Source organism: Aquarana catesbeiana, linkage group LG01 (genome assembly GCF_042186555.1).
Source record: "Aquarana catesbeiana isolate 2022-GZ linkage group LG01, ASM4218655v1, whole genome shotgun sequence".
NCBI lineage: Eukaryota > Metazoa > Chordata > Amphibia > Anura > Ranidae > Aquarana > Aquarana catesbeiana.
Window position 1 is genome coordinate 473,179,853 of NC_133324.1, and position 21,413 is coordinate 473,201,265.

Consider the following 21,413-nt stretch of genomic DNA (forward strand, 5'->3'; position numbering starts at 1 on the left):
TTTTCAAGCCTCTTTTCACTGCTTTAGTGACCCTGCACATGCAGGTCAGCAAGCAATGCACTTCAATAAGCTAAGCATAGTACTGTGCACAGCATAGATCAGAACCAAATAATTGCTTTTCAGTGCTAGCCTGCATTTCTTACGGGGTGGACTCCGATAGGAGTCCACCTGCTCAGAGGGGAATCTATCTGCTGATTAAGGATGAGCTCCGGCGTGTTCGTATGCTGCACGTGCAGAGCCCGCCAGGAAGTCGGCACGGCGCAGCGCTAATCACAAGCAGTGAGACATTGTCCTGATGTGCGACTGCAGAGATCGGGAAATGTCTCACTGCCTGTGATTAGCGATGCGCCAAGTCGACTTCCTGGCGGGCTCGGCACGTGCAGCATACGAACACGTATGCAAAGACACAGCCAGCTCTCCTCTATGGGTGGTCGGATGTAAACGGATCCACTATATGGAAGGGAACAGATCCCCCACCCATCTGTTTTTAGCAGATTGGATCAGATGTAAGCAGGTGTAAACAGACACTTGTTCGATTACACCTTCTGCTCCATAGAAGAGAATGGAAGTTCGGATTCTGTCCGCCTGAAAAACTGACAGGCAGACCCGATCAGACCACTAGTGTGAAAGAAGCCTAAGACAACTGTTATGGCCAGATAAATAAATGAAGACAGTTTTTATAAACGCATAATCCATATAAATAATTTGCATCCAAGTACACAAGACTTAAAGAGGAACTGCAGTCTGCTCACATAATTTGTAATAAAAACATCTTTGCCATTCTGAAGCTTCCCTCCAACCACTTTGCATATTATTTTATATATACTTGGATTCTGTACTTGCCAAATATGCTGCAGAAATCTCCCTCCACTAAGTCTGGCTGCATCCATTTTAACTGTGGGCAGCTGAAGCTGCTGTCTGTTCACTTCCTGGATTTACACAGAGGCACACCTCCAGCTTTGCAGCTCTCATTGGCCCTCTTATGACTCACCCCCCTTCCTTCCTGGCAAACTCTCACAAGAGTGAGAGAGAGAGATGTGCTTGATGTCATAAACCTAGGCTTTTTACCAGACAAAAAACAGGAAGTGGGCTCTATAAGGTATTTACTGGCAGAAAAAAAAATGTTTTACTATCCAAAGTTAAAACAACAAGGGCAGAAGATTTAATAGATGAAAAAATGTCTGAAGTTCCATTTTAACCGCTAAGCCACCGCCCACCGTCATATGACGGCTGGACGAGGCTTCTATTGTTCTGGGAGGACGTCATATGACGTCCTCGCCTTCCGAGCCACTAGGGGGCGCGCGCGCGCCGCCGGCGGCGCGCGCGCGTGCCCGCTGCGTCGCTCGGGACCCGGTGCGCGTGCCCGGCGGCCGCGATGTCCGCCGGGCACCCGCGATTGCCGGGTAACAGAGAAGGAGCGTGGATCTGTGCATGTAAACACAGATCCACGTCCTGTCAGAGAGGAGAGGAGACCGATGGCGTGTCCCTTGTACATAGGGACAGCGATCGGTCACCTCCCCCAGTCAGTCCCCTCCCCCCACAGTTAGAATCACCTCCTTAGGTAATACATTAACCCCTCGAGCGCCCCCTAGTGTTAACCCCTTCCCTGCCAGTCACATTTACACAGTAATCAATGCAATTTTATAGCATTGATCGCTGTATAAATGTGAATGGTCCCAAAAATGTGTCAAAAGTGTCCGATATGTCCGCCGCAATATCGCAGTCACAATAAAAATTGCAGATCGCCGCCATTACTAGTAAAAAATAAATAAATAATAAAAATGCTATAAATCTATCCCCTATTTTGTAGACGCTATAACTTTTGCGCAAACCAATCAATATACGCTTAGCGCAATTTTTTTTTACCAAAAATATGTAGAAGAATACGTATCGGCCTAAACTGAGGAAAAAATTTGTTAAAAAAAAAAAAAAATTGGATATTTATTATAGCAAAAAGTAAAAAATATTGTGTTTTTTTCAAAATTGTCCCTCTTCTTTTGTTTATAGCGCAATAAATAAAAACCGCAGAGGTGATCAAATACCACCAAAAGAAAGCTCTATTTGTGGGGAAAAAATGATAAAAATTTCATTAGGGTACAGTGTAACATGACCGCGCAATTGTCATTCAAAGTGCGACAGCGCTGAAAACTGAAAAATGGCTTGGGCAGGAAGGGGGTGAAAGTGCCCTGTATTGAGGTGGTTAAGTGCATCTCTTGCACATATTTATCTACCAATATGGATGAGCCTGTACCACGTGAGAAAATGCTTGTTGAGCCTTGTTTGTGTGACTTAATCTTCTTTTTTTAATTATACTTTACTTATTAATTTTTTGTTTTCGGAACTTTTCTGTATAGTGGATTTATAAATAAGTTGTCTGTTTTAGGAATTCTGCTAAGAGCCAAATGCATTTGAAATGGCCACATAAAAAGGTGTGTAAACTGTTTCTTTTATTATAATAAAAAAGTATTTCTTTGTTGACCCAGTAACTATAACTGTGTATGAGTAAGCCCAGGGACGGGATTACTAGAATCATGGCTTCCGTTAAATTAAAAAAAGAAGTACGGTCCGGGTTCACTTTGGTGTAGAACTTTTTTGTTTGGTGAATTTCATATTAAAATATATTGTACTGTTTGTCTTAAACTATTTGCAAACTGGGAACTGGAAAGAGCCAAATACAAATTTTACCAGATTACTAAACACTCATTTTGGTGCTCATGAAAGAAACTCAAAGTGAACCTAGCATCAGATACATTTTAAATGCATGCATGCCAGTTATGTGTAAATGTGGGACTTACAGGTATTTATTACATCTTACAGATCATAGTACTCCCCTGACAGTGCCTCTGTCATCTTTCCTTTTTAGAAGGAAACAGCCATCTTTGTTCAATCATCATCCATGGTCAGCATCTATTTCCTGGACTGAGATACCAGCTCAGAGGACACAGTCAAGTACATCCTGGTGTTTATGTCGTTCCTCAATGTAATAACAAATGTTTGACACAGACTAGCCCCTTCTGCAGCCTTTGACCTTGTTACTGCTGTGGGTACAGGTGCACGTCCCCAAACTCACACAGTGTGCATTTAGAGACACGCGCTCGCATCCAAACCGATGTCAAATTGGGAGCATCGGCTTTGTCTGTGCTGCTGCTGTGTCCCCACTGACATCAATAGGACTGCTTGCATGGGGATGTACTGAACACTTGTGCATTCCCGTGTGGGTAAACCCGGACCTCCACAGGCATAAGCTTTAGTATACTCCTTGTGAACAAGCCCTTGTTCACATCTATGCTTTTTTTAGCCACTGCGTTTTTGGAAAGGGTCAGGGACTTTTTTAAACGCAAAACTGTGCTTTTTTTGGTTCAATAAACTTCATTGGAGAAGCTGCAGAGAAGCATGTAGTGCATTTTTGCCAGGATTGTGCCGCAATTTGCGTTTTTTAATCCACACAACAACAAATTGGCCAAAAAAAGCATAAAAACTGCAAAACGCATCAAAAAAAGTGTGAAAAATACATGTGCAAAGATGAAAAACGCACTGCAAAAAGCACTGCGGAAATGATTCAAAACTGCATAGGTGTGAACCAAGCCTTAAAGACTAGAATATTTATTGAACTTTTAAATATGCAACACAAATATTTTCACAATGTCAAACCTTTTCTAGACAAGACTCCAATTCTAATAACTTACCACACATGAGAAAACTGTTGTAGATCAATCACAGAATGCTCAGGATTATTGAAAACACTCTTGCTTATCTTTAAACATCCACGAGACAAACTGCAAACAGAAGGTTGCCTTGGTGTGCCATTTTTTTCAGCAAAGCAGGATTCAATGTATCCAATTGGTTTGGTCAACAGATGACCTGTTCAAATATTTTTTTCAGAAAAGAAAAAGAAATAGCATTTAATTTTCCTAGAAAAGAAAATGAAATGGCATGTCATTATTTTCCGAATATGCGAAAATAGATCATAACATAGAATTACTCTATTAATCTCTTCAAAACGTCAACACTATTATTTTTTAGGGAACTTTGCAAAATAGTTTATAAATAGTTCAACTGGTGTCTCACAACTTTTTTTATTCCTTTATAGTACTCTAGCCCCTAATATTAGAATAGCTTAAAATACCTTTTTCTATAGTCCTTTCACATGGGCGTTCCGTTTATTTAATCAGTTAAGTCACTTTTTTCAAAGTAAAAATGGATTCAGTTTACATCAGTTTTTTTTACATCTACTACCAATGAAAAAACAGATGCAAAAAAGAACTGTTTGTCTGGTTACATCTATTTTTTATCCGTTCTGTTTTTTCAATGGAACAAAAATAGGGCTTTGATCGGTTTCAAAAAACAGGGATCTAAATGGATGTAAAAGGATGATCATCTGTTTTTCCATAGAGATGCACTGATGTTCGTTTTTCATTAGTCAACGGATGGATGAAAAACGGACAAACGGAATACCCATGTGAAAGGGGCCTAAGTGGAAATGTTGCTTCCTGCCCTCACATTGCAGTGCTCTGTGCTGATATAGCTGAGAAACAGCCACATCTCTCATACAGACTTGTTTTGACGAGGAAAAAAGGGGGCACGTTTGATCAGGTCTGCTACTGAGTGCCAATTACTACATACACAAGATCTAACTATGGTGCTAACTGGACTGCACAATCATATTTAGACAACCTGCACAGCTGCTACAACAGGTAAGATGATGAATATTTATATTGTATGGTGTACGTTTCTCAACGCCAGTCCTTAATATACCCCCAACACGTCTTGTTTTCAGGATTTCCCACAGATGAAACAGCTGTGGTAATTACTAAGGCAGTGAAACTGATCAAATCACCCGTGCAAAATAATGGAAAGCCTGAAAACATGACATGTTGGGGCGCCTTGAGGACTGGAGTTGAGAAACACTGCATTACAGTAAGAGTGCTGCCCTCTTCAGGCCAATGCTGAAACAAAGTGGGGCATCACTTCTGAGACATCAGACTCCATCACTCTGGGCACTCTCTGATGCAAAAGTGAGCTATTTAGTGAAAATATCAGTTTTAACAAATGATCACTGAAGAAAGTTGGATCAAAAATGGACTGCAATGTATGGGTGGTCAGATGTAAGTGAAATGTGTGTCCACCTATATCCACCCTCATCCGGGGCCGTTCAAGGTTATCAGAGCAAGCGCAATACGGTTTTATTGATCTGAACAGATGTGGGCGGATATTGGTGGACGCACATCCGCTAACATTTAACCTTCTTTATGTTCTCTTTTTCCTCCATGATAAAATCAGAATGAACACCGATGTCACATATATCCATTTCTGTTTTTATCTGACACACTAGGGAAGTCAAGGATTCTCAGGTGAGATGGAACGGAGGGCACCCATGTGAAAGGAGCCTAATATTTTAGTATGCTGCCACTCCAGCTCTTCATTACATTATCAGGGCTCATACAGACGAGGGGAAGTACATGCTTTCTTACATGGCCCAGTGTCCCTCACCTTTAAGCAGAAGAAGTTTTATATTTTTAGTTCAGATGGAGTAAGGAATACATATGGCTAGAATGCACCACAACTTGTTTACTAAGATATTTTTCTCTTCTTCTGAAAGAAACTTGATAAACAGTCAGAGGCTGGAGCATGCAGACAACCAAGTAACCACAAACACGACCAGAACCCTAACCCCCTCTGTCAGTGACAGCCTGTAGTTCCAGACACTAGGCCTATCAGAAGAAAGAGAAGAAAGTGTCATTAGGGCACTTCTGCAGAGAATCACTACTACAATGCCATTTTAAAGGACAAGTGTACTTTCAAAGAAAACATATCTACCCTGTCTAGTCCCCACTGGGCATTGGGCCATCTGCCAAGAGTCTAGTCTCTACAGATTACGCCATAGAAATCTATGAGGGCCCAAAGCACAAGCACTAGCAACAAGGAGAGTTGTGCCAGCAGGATACACACTATCTTGGAGGGCCACAGCTGCAAAACGTAGATAAGCATGGGGGGTGGTTGGGTAGTTTAGATCAGGGGACTAAGTAGGGTGGCCAAGTGCACTATAAATGCACTTTTGCCGAGACAAAATGATCACGTACAAATATATATACGTTGAAAAGATTTGAAAAGATTTTAACCTTAACTTTAAACTTTAACTTTAAACTTTATTGCAGATTTCTACTTTGCTGTGTTGTAAAATGAACCAAGGCCTGGTACACACACACGAGAGATTGCTGTACTAAGTGATGTTTAGAGCAGCGATCTCTCCCGCTGTGCCTGACAGGGGAGCTGGAGGGCTCCCCCACCAAAGAATAAGTTTATGTTGCAATAGGAAAAGCTGCCTTCCTGCCATCCTTTGGGCCACATGGTTGCAGTGCTTTACTATACTCACATTCATGTCATATGAAAGCACAAGGTATTAAATGTGCAACATGGTCAATTCATTTTTATTGGGCTGTAAACACAACTTTTAAGGGTCCTAGATAGGGATGCGCAGATAACGGTTATTTACCGGCGTGTACGAGTACCAATACTTACGGTCAAGTACTTACCAATACCTTTGCAGTGTAATTTGAGCCTATACAAAATGAATGGGCTCAATTCGCATTGCCCAGAATAACATGCAATTTGAAAAGGAATGCGGTGCGATTTCTGTCCATATCACATGCAGTTTCCAGCACCTCTCCTGTGTAAACACAGGCTGAAATCACTATTAAAAGCCTGGGTTCACACAGGAGCAGTGCGAGAAACTGCATGCGATTCAGACATTTTGTATGGGCTCAAATCGCACGGCAAAAGGTATTGGTTTCGGGTATTGGAGCATTGGCACGATGGTTGGTACTTGTGCAAATGCTCAGTATCGGCATGGATACCAGTATTGGTGCAACCCTAATCCTAGACTTTTCTTTTGAACACTACACACCACAAGGCTGTTTAAACTAAATAGCACCCCAATTAAAATATCCAATGTTGCCATTCAAACAAAAGAGCATTGAAAAGAGCATCCTGCACACTTCTGCATAAAAACAGGGATTCTTGGTTCTCATATATTGCAATAGATGTTCTAGCTGGCCAACTAAATCAAAGTTATCCCTCTCTGGCCTGTCCTAGTCACACCAATATAGCAATACCCAATAACGTGCAAAGAAAATAAAAAAGAAAATGCATTTTTCCTTGCACATGATTGGATGATGAAAGTCAGCAGGGGCCTGGAGCAACTACTCTTGCAGAGTGCAATTGCACTTTGCAAAGTGCACAGTCTACTTTCCTTTAGTAAATCAACCCCACAGTATCCCCATTTCTTTTTCAATAGTGCAGGACAGTATTTGGCATTTTAGGCAGTAGAGACTGGCCAGAGAGGGATCACTTTCACGTACTTATCCAGTTTAAACATGTGTTACAACATATTAAAACCAAAAACCTCTCCTTTTATGCAAATCTTTATTGAAATGTAAGGCTATATACAGCGAGGAAAATTATTATTTTATCCCCCCCAGATTTTGTACGTTTGCCCACATACAAATCAATAAAAGGGTCTGTAATTGGTGTATTTTAAAAGATAGAGACAGAATAGCAACAAAAAATCCAGAAAAACACATGATACAAATGTTATTAATTGAGTTGCAGTTCAGTGAGCAAAAAAAGCATTTGATCCCTAAGCAAAACATGACTTAGTACTTGGTAGAGAAACCCTTGTTGGCAATAAGAGGTCAGACGTTTCTTGTAGTTGGTTACCAGGTTTGCACACATCTCAGGAGGGTTTTTGGTCAACTCTCTTTTTTTACAGTTCTTCTCTAAATCCTTAAGGTTTCTTGGCTGTCGCTTGGCAACTTGAAGTTTCAGCTGCCTATACAAATTTTGTATAGGATTAAGGTCTGGAGACTGGCTAGGCCACTCCATGACCTTCATGTGCTTCTTCTTGAGCCACTCCTCTGTTGCCTTTGTGGTACGTTTTGGGTCATTGTCATGCTGGAAGACCCATTCACGACCCATCTTCAGTGTTCTGGCTGAGGGAAGAAGGTTCTCATCCAAGATTTTACAATGCATGGCCATGTCAGCCTGTACCTATAGCAAAGAAACAGCCCCAAAGCATATTGTTTACACCTTTGTGCTTGACTGTAGGGATGGTGTTCTTAGGGTCATAGTCAGCATTTTTCTTCCTCCAAACACGACAAGTCAAGTTAATGCCAAATAGTGCATTTTGGTCTCATCTGACCACAGCACTTTCTCTCAATCCTTCTCTGAATCATTTAGACATCCATTGGCAAACTTTAAAAGGGCCTGTACATGTGCCTTCTATAGGAGTGGACCTTGCGGGTGCTGCAGGATTTCAATCCATGACAGCGTATTGTGTTACCAATGGTTTGTTTGGTGACTGTGGTACCAACTACCTTGACATTATTCACATGCTCCTCCTGTGTAGTTCTGGGCTGATCCCTCACTTTTCTCATGATCATCCTTTCCCCATGAGGCAAAATCTTGCATTGAGCTCCAGACCGAGGGTAATTGATTTTTTTTTTGTATTTCTTCCATTTGCAAATAATCACTCCAACAGTTGTCCTTCTCTCACTAAGCTTCTTGCTGATGGTCTTGTAGCCCATTCCAGCCTTGTGCAGGTATACAATCTTGTCCCTGATGTCCTTTGACAGCTCTTTGGTTTTGCCCATGATGGTGAGATATGAGCCTAGGTTCAAACTGAGTGAGGAATGAAGCCATGGGAGTTCAGCTAAACTCGCACGATTTCACTCCCGCATGTCAGTCCCGATTTCGGCCGCAATTTCAGAGACATCTCATTTTAAATCGCAGCCCGAAATTGCAAAAACTAGTACAGAAACTACTTTTTGAAATCAGTGCGGTGCCGCAAATGCAGCGTTGCACTGATTAGGACGGTGCCACTGCCGGCAACTGCCACCGATTCCTACCAATGTGAACCAGAGCTAAATGGAAGAAAGATTCTGTGGACAGGTTGTCTTTAGGAGCACCTTCCTAAATTGACAGGATTAATCTGTGAACCACATAAGCACATACTGTAGCCAGTCTGTGGGAGCCAGAATTATTGTTGGTTGGTAGGGGATTAAATACTTATTTTTACTCACTGAACTGCAACTCAATTTATAACATTTGTAATATCAGTTTTTTTCTGGATTTTTGGTTGATATTCTGTCTCATCATTTAAAATACACCTATGATAACAATTATAGACCCTTAAAATAAATATATATAGCAGTTAATTACTATATATGATAATAAAAAGTGATGCTAATGCACTGTGTGACTAAATATATATAAAAAACGCTATATGGATATAGCTGTGCAACAACCACCTATGATACTGTGCAAAAATGCATGTGCAAATAAAAATGATTATAGTACCAGATACATCAAATACTAATAAAAAAAAATCCTATATAAATACAATAATGCAATGGGATAAATAATATAATCTATGTGTAATCGATCAAATAAATCTCACATTTTCTCACTGCTGCAACAATGAAACAGTGATATAAGAGTCCATTCAATAAATCCACACATAAAAAGTTGATAAAAAAAAATCAATGGAAGAAGGTGCTTGAATAGAGTGCAAAAAGGTGCTCATCAATAAAAATCGCCAATGTGCCAATCTTCGTGTGCACCACTCAGTGCTCACTGGACTCTTACCTCCATGTGGATGATAAATGGCAGTGAGGATGAGTATAGTTGGAGACCTTTCCGGGATGCAGTGAAAGTGGATACCCCTCTCAGGGCACTGTATACCAGATGATGGCTTAGGATTAATCCATACGAACGTTCACACTCATAGCAGTGTCCAACATACAACTTAGTATTCTTTGCTGTAATTTGAATGAACTTTCATTGTTTGCTTCCTCTTGCTTGAGTTCTCACTTATTGCTGAGCCTATTGATTATTGAAAGGATCCAAGTGTCTGTTTTCCCCATTAAGGACTCCACTTTCTAAAACATAGCACTACCAGCCTGGAGTTTGCATGATCTCTCTGTGCCTGTATGGGTTTCCTCTGGGTACTCCAGTTTCTTCTTACACTCTGGTATGTTAGTTAGCTCCTGTTTAACATGTAAAGTGCTGTGTGCACTATATAAGTACCTGTCCAAGGATCCAGTGATGTCCTCACCCAAGCCGTTTCTTCAATTAGTGTTGGGTGCAGGTGCCGGAATAGCAAGTAAGGGGAACATTTATTTCAATTATAGACCCTTCATTTCTTTGTAAGTGGGCAAACTTACAAAGTCTGCAGGGGATCAAATAATTATTTTCGCCACTGTATCTATAGCAGTGTTCAAAAAGCAAACTGAAAATCTTTGGCCTTGTACATGTAGCACTAACTCACGGTGGAGCTGCTGGTTTAAGCGGGTCTGTTACCTTCACTCTGCTTCCCTCTGTTTCACCTGCACCGGGTCTAGGGGTTCCATTGAGTTTACTCCTGGACAACACACGCACCAACACTGGAGTACATTTTCAATGCTTTATTAAACAAACGACTTAGGAAGTAGCAGGAAAGAGGTAGAAAGGAAACTTGCAGAAGAAACTCAAATATTCTCTGGTAGGGTTCTCTTGACAAAATGTCCTGATAGAATTCAAATACTATTTGAAATGCGCTCCCCTCGTGGGACACACTTCTTGCTTGTCTGGATAGGCCTCTCTCACCGGTCTAGCAGCCAGCATGCAGCACGATTTAAAGTCTCTGCCACCGACTTGTTTGGGAACAAAATCTGTACAATCCTCTGCCACAGGATGTATAGGTTTCTCTATAGTGAAAGTCAGTCACAGTGCTTGAACCTTTAAGCCGAGCCGGCAACACTATGCTGTATAATTACTTTTTCGGATACGTTCTCCAACCAAGTCACCAGGCCCTCTATAGACCAGCGCACCTCATGATCTCTCCAAGACGGGTCCTCCCCTGGGATCTCCTCAGCTGTCCAGCTTCGTCACACAGGACCGACAGCTCAGGACCATTCCTCGGCCACGGTGGTAGGCTCTAGACAAGCCTCTGGACCCACCCCTGCGCCGCTGTATCGTGGGCCTCCCGAACGGAGGACCACGAATTAGCTCCTTAACGCATACCTGTCAGCCAGGAGGGCCAGCAGGTGGCTGTAAAACGAACCCCAAAATATGGCGTCTGTCCCATAAATACCCTCGCCCAGCATGCAACTCGGAGGACCACTTCCACCGAGCATGCCTCCGGGAAAGAGGAGCATCCATTCACTTCAACACGTTGCCTTTCCAACCCTGACCAGTGGCAACAGCGACACCCAACGGTCAGCATGGAAATACACACAACGTCAGCCAAGCTGGAACAGAGGCAAACTTTAACCTTCCTAACGCACAATTCACTAAATTTACCTAACATGCGGTAGATTGCAAATCTACCAGCGCTACATACACACTATACGAAAATCAGAAGGGAAAATTCGTAAGACGAGCTGTCTGCAGATTTTCAGATGGTTAGTACGATGCTTTCGACAGTCGATTTGACTTTTTCATCAGACAAAAGCTGGATGTGCAGGCTATAAAATTTTTGTTGGAAGTGAACTCAACGTCTGATTTTCGGATGGTCAGTACAATCAAGGAACGACTGGGAAGAGTTTGGTCTTGTAAACCACCGCTCGTAATCTAGAATTAACATTCGTGTCACGGCAATTGATGAAATGTCAGAATGCAGCACACATTCTCTTCTTCTTTAATGGGATAATAATGAAGCTGCTTTGCTGGTGATACTGATGGAGTTATGCCAAACATATCTTAAAAGGAATTTGTTTTGAACGATTTGAAAATCGCAAATCAACGCTCACCAAACTTCTACTGACATGAAATTGACAGAAGGGGCCCACAGGGTGGCGCTTGAGAAATGAACTTCCTCTTTATACTCTTAGTACGTCACTACATTCGTGTTTGTCATATGACAATCTGCAGATAGTATGCTAGACAAAATCCTGCACACGCCCTTTTAACAAATATCAGACGCTCGGTCATACAACAATCAAACTGTGTGTATGAGGCCTTAGACTTATTAAAGCTGTCAGTGTCTCCCTAAGGCCCCTTTCACACTGGGGCGGTGAGGGCGTCGGCGGTACAACAGCGCTATTTTTAGCGCTGCTGTACCTTCGTTCTTGCAGCTGTATTCGGCCGCTAGCGGTGCGGTTTTAACCCCCGCTGGCGGCCGAAAAAGGGTTAAAATCCCTCGTACAGCGCGGCTATAGCCGCGGTATAGCCGCGCTGTCCCATTGATTTCAATGGGCAGGAGCGGTGAAGGAGCGGTGAATACACCGCTCCTTCACCGCTCCAAAGAAGCGGTTTGCAGGACTTTTTTCACCGTCCTGCCAGCGCACCGCTTCAGTGTGAAAGCCCTCGGGCTTTCACAATGAACAAACAGCGGAGGCTGTTTAGGGGCGGTTTGCAGGCGGTATTTTTAGCGCAATACCGCCTGCAAACCGCCCCAGTGTGAAAGGGGTCTTAGAGATTTTCTCTCAATTTCTGTCCTGATCACAATTAGGGATGAGCTCAGGCATGTTTGGATCTTAGTCCGAACCCACCTGAACAAGCCTGCCAGGAGGCTGTCACTGTAATGGGCCAATCATAAGCAGCCAAGGCATTCCCCAACCTGCAGCCACATATAGTATATTCATTCCCTTTGGATACCTGAGCTGCCATTAGAAATCATGGGGCCCCTTACAGCCTAAAGGGCACCCCCCCCCAGAAAATATCAAAACAATATTTTTGCTACAAGTACACTAAAATCCTTATTAGTGGACACCTTACAAAATTCCTGCTAAATCTAAAAGATAAAACTGTATTGAGTAAATAAAGCTCTTTGTGTGTGAATGAGGTCTTGGGGCTAATTTACATGGGTGCTGTGGCCTGTAAAGGGTGAATCAGCATTTTGTTTATGTGGCTGGAGCTGCCTCTGTGCAGGCAGCCTATGTTGTGCTATGGGGACGCAGCAACTGTATGAACATAACTGCAGGACCAAATTTGCCAGGCGTGTGGGTGCAGGTGTACAGCCTCCAACTCGGACAGTGTGCATTCTGGGCCATTTACCCACACCAGCACACTTTTAAATTAGGACCGGCGGCTGAGTTTGCACAGCCTCTACGTTCCCATAGAGTAAAAGGCAGCACCAGGTGCATGAACAAACCACTCATCCAGACAGCTAGTGTAAAGCCTCCTACACACGATCGGATTTTCCGACGGGAAATGTGTGACGATAGGCTGTTGGTGGAAAATCTGACCGTTTGTATGCTCCATCGGACAATTGTTGTCAGATTTTCTGCAGAAATATTGGATAGCAGGTTTTAAAAATCTCCACGGACATATGTCTGTTGTCGGATTTTCCGAGCGTGTATACACAAGTCTGTCGGACAAAAGTCCAAAGTACAAACACGCATGCTCGGAAGCAAGGACGAGCCAGAAGCTGGCGGTCTTGTAAACTAGCGTTCGTAATGGAGAAATAACATTCGTGATTGGCAAATTATGAAATGTCGAAATGCAGCGCGCATTCTCTTCTTCTTTAATGGGGTAATAATGAAGCTGCTTTGCTGGTGATACTGATAGAGTTATTGCAAACAAATTTTCAAAGGCTTTTTTTTTTTAGTGATATCAAGAATAATATTATTATTATGCTTTTTTTTTTTTATTTGGGCAAGTTACCACAACACCATTATTCCGTAGTTTTTAAGTCTTAAGATCAAAGATACAACTATGTTGGTTTCCCTTGTCAATTTTACTTTCTATTTTTTTAAATGTAACTGCCTACTACCAAACTGTCATTTGAAGTAAAACACATAGCAAAGTATTATTCTTCACAATTTTTTTATTGTGCATTAAAAAAAGAAAACACATAAAATTAGACATGCTATCTGCCAATAGAACTTAACCAAAAAGTGCATTCTATGCATCCAAAAATATAGACAATATACCAAATCAAATCATTATTGAAACAAAAAATAAAATAAAAGCTTCATGCATGTGTCCTGCTTGTTAATATAGGGGGGTCAACAATGTGTTGGTGAAAGCAGGGGTCCGTCATCTGGAGATAATTCTGATAATCATCCGGATTATTCTCCTGGAGCTCCTGCAGCAAAGGCATATGACATAATTGATCACGATTAATAAAGCAACCAATTTTTGGACCAAGAACTCCTCCTCCTCCTGTTCCTAGACTGGACTTGGGTCAAAGCAATAACTCCAAGGCCAATAATAAATAACACGTTATCTCCTCCGATTCCGCAACATGTCTGGTTGACGAACGGTCGTTCAGAAAGGAACTGAAAAGCACGAACTGAAAAGCGCATATCAACACTCACCAAACTTTAACACGAAATCTACAGAAGGAGCCCAAAGGGTGGCGCTAAAGAGCCTGCGGCCGTGGCAGGAATTAAACCCTTGTTAGAATGCGATCCATTCAAGTGAATGGGGCTGTTCTGCAAGCACCCTGCAACCATGTGCATTGCACATGGTTGAGACACGCTAATGCGGGGTTGAAGGGTAAGCAGGCGGTGAGGAGGAGATACAACAGCTCTTAATCACCTGTCAAATGCTCTCTGAAGAGTGATCCATAAGCAGATCACACTTCAGAGAGAAAAGCATGTGTCAACGAGCCCTTAATTTTATTAACAACCCTGATGGGGCTTTGCTAAAATATCAGGGGTCTAAACCCCTGATGTCTTACTTTTGAGACAGAGAAAGGGACTGAGGACATTGATTCCTCAATCCCTCTCTTTACAGCCTCAGCTGCACTGAATGAATGAACTAGAAGCGCTCTGTACAGAAGCTCCCTTTTCATTCACAAACTGAAAATCCAGTTTACTATGCTTCAGTTATGAATGAACACATAAGCGATTGGTAATGATTGCTCACTGTGTTTATTCAGGAAAGGAAGAGGCCAGTAATTATGACTTGATCTTCCTGTGCCCCGCAGCAGCCAGTGGGAGAGAGGTGGAAAAGCTGGTAGCACTGCAGAAGGGGGCCAACAAGGTATTCAAAGCAATGAGAAGGGGGGTGAACGGAGCAGTGAGGGGCGATCCCACTGCAGCTGAAAGCCAGTGGGAGGGAGAGGAGAAGAAGCCAGCTGTGCTTCAAGGGGAGCCACAGGGGGATTGGTTTCACAGATTGACCCCACCACTCATATGTACAAACAGGGCTGCCGGTAAGGCAGTACAGCTACAGCTGCTTGTTGGGTGCTCGAGCCCCCCTGTTGAATTGATAGAGCCCAAGCCCCATACAAGAGGATTGGCTGTACTGCCTCATCGGAGGCCCTGCTTGCATCTACAGCGCAGAAAATTCCCTAGCTGCAGATGATTAGCCCAGTAAAGTGACAGCTTCCTCGCGGGCTCGTTCAGGTGGATTCGCCGCAAGATCACTTTTATCGGTGGCGGGAGAGGGGCTCCTGCCACAATCCGGTCCCCTCCGCCGCTTACCAGAGCCGTTGGCAGTGGCGGAGGCGATCGCGTCCTGTCTCCTGTCAGGTATGGAGACGAGTGAGGGGAAGATGGCCCCCACCCGTCTCCATACAATTGCTGGGCGGAAGCAACGTAAAAACGTCACTTCTGCCCACAGCTCTTAAAGGGCCATTGTATTTAAATAATTTTTTTTTATTGCATTTTAGTGTAAATATGAGATCTGAGGTCTTTTTGACTCCAGATCTCATATTTAAGAGGTCCTGTCATGCTTTTTTCTATTACAAGGGATGTTTACATTCCTTGTAATAGGAATAAAAGTGACAATTTTAAAAAAAAAAAAACAGTGTAAAAATAAAAGGTAAAATAAATAATAATAAAAATTTTTAAACGCGCTCCGTCCCAACGAGCTCGCGTAAAGAAGCCAACGCACATGTGAGTAGCGCCCGCATATGAAACCGGTGTTCAAACCACACATGTAAGGTATCGCCGTGGTCGGTAGAGCGAGAGCAATAATTCTAGCCCTAGACCTCCTCTGTAACTTAAAACATGCAACCTGTAGAATTTTTTAAACATCGCCTATGGAGATTTTTAACCACTTCAGCCCCGGACCATTATGCTGCCTAAGGACCAGAGGACTTTTTCCAATTTGGCACTGCGTCGCTTTAACTGCTAATTGCGTGGTCATGCAATGCTGTACCCAAACGAAATTTGCGTCCTTTTCTTCCCACAAATAGAGCTTTCCTTTGATGGTATTTGATCACCTCTGCCGTTTTTATTTTTTGCGCTATAAATGGAAAAAGACCGAAAATTTTGAAAAAAAATGATATTTTCTACTGTTTGTTATAAAAAAAAATCCAATAAACTCAATTTTAGTCATACATTTAGGCCAAAATGTATTCGGCCACATGTCTTTGGTAAAAAAAAAGTCAATAAGCGTATATTTATTGGTTTGCGCAAAAGTTATAGCATCTACAAACTAGGGTACATTTTCTGGAATTTACACAGCTTTTAGTTTATGACTGCCCATGTCATTTCTTGAAGTGCTAAAATGGCAGGGCAGTACAAAACCCCCCCAAATGACCCTATTTTGGAAAGTAGACACCCCAAGGAAATTGTTGAGAGGCATGTTGAACCCATTGAATATTTATTTTTTTTGTCCCAAGTGATTGAATAATGACAAAAAAAAAAAAAAATTTACAAAAAGTTGTCACTAAATGATTTATTGCTCACACAGGCCATGGGCATATGTGGAATTGCACCCCAAAATACATTCAGCTGCTTCTCCTGAGTATGGGGATACCACATGTGTGGGACTTTTTGGGAGCCTAGCCGTGTACGGGACACCGAAAACCAATCACTGCCTTCAGGATTTCTATGGGCGTAAATTTTTGATTTCACTCCTCACTACCTATCACAGTTTTGAAGGCCATAAAATGCCCAGATGGCACAAACCCCCCCCCCCCCCCCAAATGACCCCATTTTGGAAAGTAGACACCCCAAGCTATTTGCTGAGAGGCATGTTGAGTCCATAGAATATTTTATATTTTGATACAAGTTGCGGGAAAGTGACAAATTTTTTTTTTTTTGCACAAAGTTGTCACTAAATGATATATTGCTTACACAGGCCATGGGCATATGTGGAATTGCACCCCGAAATACATTTAGCTGCTTCTCCTGAGTATGGGGATACCACATGTGTGGGACTTTTTGGGAGCCTAGCCGCGTACGGGGCCCCGAAAACCAATCACCGCCTTCAGGATTTCTAAGGGTGTCGATTTTTGATTTCACTCTTCACTGCCTATCACAGTTTTGGAGGCCATGGAATGCCCAGGTGGCACAACCCCCCCCCCCCAAATAACCCCATTTTGGAAAGTAGACACCCCAAGCTATTAGCTGAGAGGCATTGTGAGTATTTTGCAGCTCTCATTTGTTTTTGAAAATGAAGAAAGACAAGAAAAAACATTTTTTTTTTCTTTTTTCAATTTTCAAAACTTTGTGACAAAAAGTGAGGTCTGCAAAATACTCACTATACCTCCCAGCAAATAGCTTGGGGTGTCTACTTTCCAAAATGGGGTCATTTGGGGGGGGGGTTTGTGCCACCTGGGCATTCCATGGCCTCCGAAACTGTGATAGGCAGTGAAGAGTGAAATCAAAAATTTACACCCTTAGAAAGCCTAAAGGCGGTGCTTGGTTTTCGGGGTCCCGTACACGGCTAGGATCCCAAAAAGTCCCACACGTGTGGCATCCCCATACTCTGGAGAAGCAACAGAATGTATTTTGGGGTGTAATTTCACATATTCCCATGGCATGTTTGAGCAATATATCATTTAGTGACAACTTTGTGCAAAAAAAAAAAAAAAAAAATTGTCTATTTCCCGCAACTTGTGTCATAATATAAAATATTCCATGGACTCGACATGACTCTCAGCAAATAGCTTAGGGTGTCTACTTTCCAAAATGGGGTCATTTGGGGGGGTTTTAAACTGTCCTGGCATTTTATGCACAACATTTAGAAGCTTATTCACACATCACCCACTCTTCTAACCACTTGAAGACAAAGCCCTTTCTGACACTTTTTGTTTACATGAAAAAATTATTTTTTTTTGCAAGAAAATTACTTTGAACCCCCAAACATTATATATTTTTTTAAAGCAAATGCCCTACAGATTAAAATGGTGGGTGTTTCATTTTTTTTTTTCACACAGTATTTGTGCAGCGATTTTTCAAACGCATTTTTTGGGGAAAAAACACACTTTTTTAAATTTTAATGCACTAAAACACACTATATTGCCCAAATGTTTGATGCAATAAAAAAGATGATCTTAGGCCGAGTACATGGATACCAAACATGACATGCTTTAAAATTGCGCACAAACGTGCAGTGGCGACAAACTAAATACATTTTTAAAAGCCTTTAAAAGCCTTTACAGGTTACCACTTTAGATTTACAGAGGAGGTCTACTGCTAAAATTACTGCCCTCGATCTGACGTTCGCGGTGACACCTCACATGCATGGTGCAATTGCTGTTTACATTTGACAACAGACCGACGCTTGCGGTCGCCTTTGCGCAAGAGCAGGGGGGGACAGAGGTGCTTTTTTTTTTTTTTTTTTTTTTTTTCTTTATTATTTTTTTGCTTTTTTATCTTATTTTTAAACTGTTGCTTTCATTTTTTTTTTTTTAATCATTTTTATTGTTATTTCAGGGAATGTAAATATCCCCTATGATAGCAATAGGTAGTGACAGGTATTCTTTTTTGAAAAAATTGGGGTCGATTAGACCCTAGATCTCTCCTCTGCCCTCAAAGCATCTGACCAGACCAAGATCGGTGTGATAAAATGCTTTCCCAATGGCGCTGTTTACATCCGGCAAAATCTAAGTCATGAAATGCTCGTAGCTTCCGGTTTCTTAGGCCATAGAGATGTTTGGAGCCACTCTGGTCTCTGATCAGCTCTATGGTCAGCTGGCTGAATTACCGGCTGCATTCTCAGGTTCCCTGTTGAGACAGGAGAGCCAGAGAAAAACACGGAAGACGTTGGGGGGAGGGGCATTCCCTCCCACTGCTTGTAAAAGCAGTCTAGAGGCTAATTAGCCGCTAGGATTGCTTTTACATGAAAGCCGACCGCTGGCTGAAAAGAATGATACCAAGATGATACCTAAACCTGCAGGCATCATTCTGGTATAACCACTCAAAGTCGTGAATGGCGTACCTGAAGACAAAAAAATGGTTAACAATAAAACACAGTAAACGGTAAAGTATAAAAAATTGCATACCTGAAAAGCAAACATGATAAAACATAATAACAATAAAACATTGCAGAATAGAATACAGTAAAAAAGAGCTGAACAATAGAGAGAGAATAGAGAGAGAGAGAACAATAAAACGACAACTATTTTTTTTTATTTTATATATTTTTTTTTTTTACACTTTTTTTTGTAACTAACTTTTATAACTGTAACCGGTTCCAGGTTCGGGTCTCTCAAAATGCGATGGCATCTTGGGAGACCCTGTGAAAGTGTGCCTAGTCTGTGCAATGCTGTACCCTATGCTAATACTCAACTAGTGAATGGTAGCGTTCAAAACATTCACCGATGCAAAGACCAGGATTGTCAGGACAAGAGGGACAATAACAGCGGGTGTCACACCTATATCCGTGCTTGCTGCAGACACAACATCTTTTTTGGGGGGGTTCGCTGGGTAGGGGTACTCGGGAGGACATAAAAATGCCTCTCATGCAGCCGACTGCATTTGGTTGGGGATGTGAATGGGGGAAGCACGGGTACTGCAGAAGTGGTGGGTTCCCAATTAGGATTGGCGAATGCAGCAGGAAGGGCACTATGTGCACGACAGGCCTGTGTTTGTCTTCTTCTTGGTGGCAGCAGGACACTACTTGTGCTTGCCACCTCACCAGCTTGAACTGCACTTATGGGACTCTCCACGTCACCAAGTGTTACTGCAGTGCTGGTTTGACTACGACCAGGGTGTACTAGGCCGCTGGTGCTTGCCAGTTCACCAAAACGCTACCAAAAAAACTGTTAGCGATCGCAGGGATCAGGCCTGACTCTGCAAATGCTGCAGTTATGTGTTTAGTGTTTTGTAAGTGACAGTGATCGATCGATACTGCACTTGGCTGGGCTGGGCCGGGCAGAGGGGCAAAACGCAGGTGCTAGCAGGTATCTGGGCTGATCCCGCTAACACTGCGTTTTTGGGAACCCAAAACTGCTGGGGACGCTAGTATAGATCTGATCGGATCAGATATTGATCCGATCAGATACTATACCACTAAGGGAGGTGTACGGTGCGTGCATGGGTGTTAGCGGTACTGGCGCTAACCTGACGCTGCCTGGGGCTGGTGCTTGCCAGTTCACCAAAACGCTACCAAAAAAACTGTTAGCGATCGCAGGGATCAGGCCTGACTCTGCGAACGCTGCAGTTATGTGTTTAGTGTTTTGTAAGTGACAGTGATCGATCGATACTGCACTTGGGTGGGCTGGGCCGGGCGGAGGGGCAAAACGCAGGTGCTAGCAGGTATCTGGGCTGATCCCGCTAACACTGCGTTTTTGGGAACCCTAAACTGCTGGGGACGCTAGTACAGATCTGATCGGATCAGATATTGATCCGATCAGATACTATACCACTAAGGGAGGTGTACGGTGCGTGCGTGGGTGTTAGCGGTACTGGCGCTAACCTGACACTGCCTGGGGCTGGTGCTTGCCAGTTCACCAAAACGCTACCAAAAAAACTGTTAGCGATCGCAGGGATCAGGCCTGACTCTGCGAACGCTGCAGTTATGTGTTTAGTGTTTTGTAAGTGACAGTGATCGATCGATACTGCACTTGGGTGGGCTGGGCCGGGCGGAGGGGCAAAACGCAGGTGCTAGCAGGTATCTGGGCTGATCCCGCTAACACTGCGTTTTTGGGAACCCTAAACTGCTGGGGACGCTAGTACAGATCTGATCGGATCAGATATTGATCCGATCAGATACTATACCACTAAGGGAGGTGTACGGTGCGTGCGTGGGTGTTAGCGGTACTGGCGCTAACCTGACACTGCCTGGGGCTGGTGCTTGCCAGTTCACCAAAACGCTACCAAAAAAACTGTTAGCGATCGCAGGGATCAGGCCTGACTCTGCGAACGCTGCAGTTATGTGTTTAGTGTTTTGTAAGTGACAGTGATCGATCAATACTGCACTTGGGTGGGCTGGGCTGGGCGGAGGGGCAAAACGCAGGTGCTAGCAGGTATCTGGGCTGATCCCGCTAACACTGCGTTTTTGTGAACCCTAAACTGCTGGGGACGCTAGTATAGATCTGATCGGATCAGATATTGATCCGTTCAGATACTATACCACTAAGGGAGGCGTATGCTGCGTGCGTGGGTGTTAGCGGTACTGGCGCTAATCTGACGCTGTCTGGGGCGACGCATATCACCGCCGGGCGATCAGGGGGCTAAACCTTTATTCGGTAATAAACGGCGGGTGCCCTGACACTATAAAAAACAAACTAACTAACCAGCGTCACCCGT

At 43.0% G+C, this 21,413-nt stretch overlaps 1 protein-coding gene across 1 annotated transcript in view; it reads right to left on the reverse strand.

Annotated features, from left to right (window-relative positions):
• Positions 1 to 21,413, reverse strand: part of TRMO (tRNA methyltransferase O) — a 51,882-nt gene that overhangs the window by 28,003 nt on the left and 2,466 nt on the right. Inside the window, exon 2 of the mRNA XM_073591250.1 lies at positions 3,687 to 3,861. Coding sequence (XP_073447351.1) covers positions 3,687 to 3,861 — 175 coding nt within the window. The remainder of the gene's footprint in view (positions 1 to 3,686; positions 3,862 to 21,413) is intronic.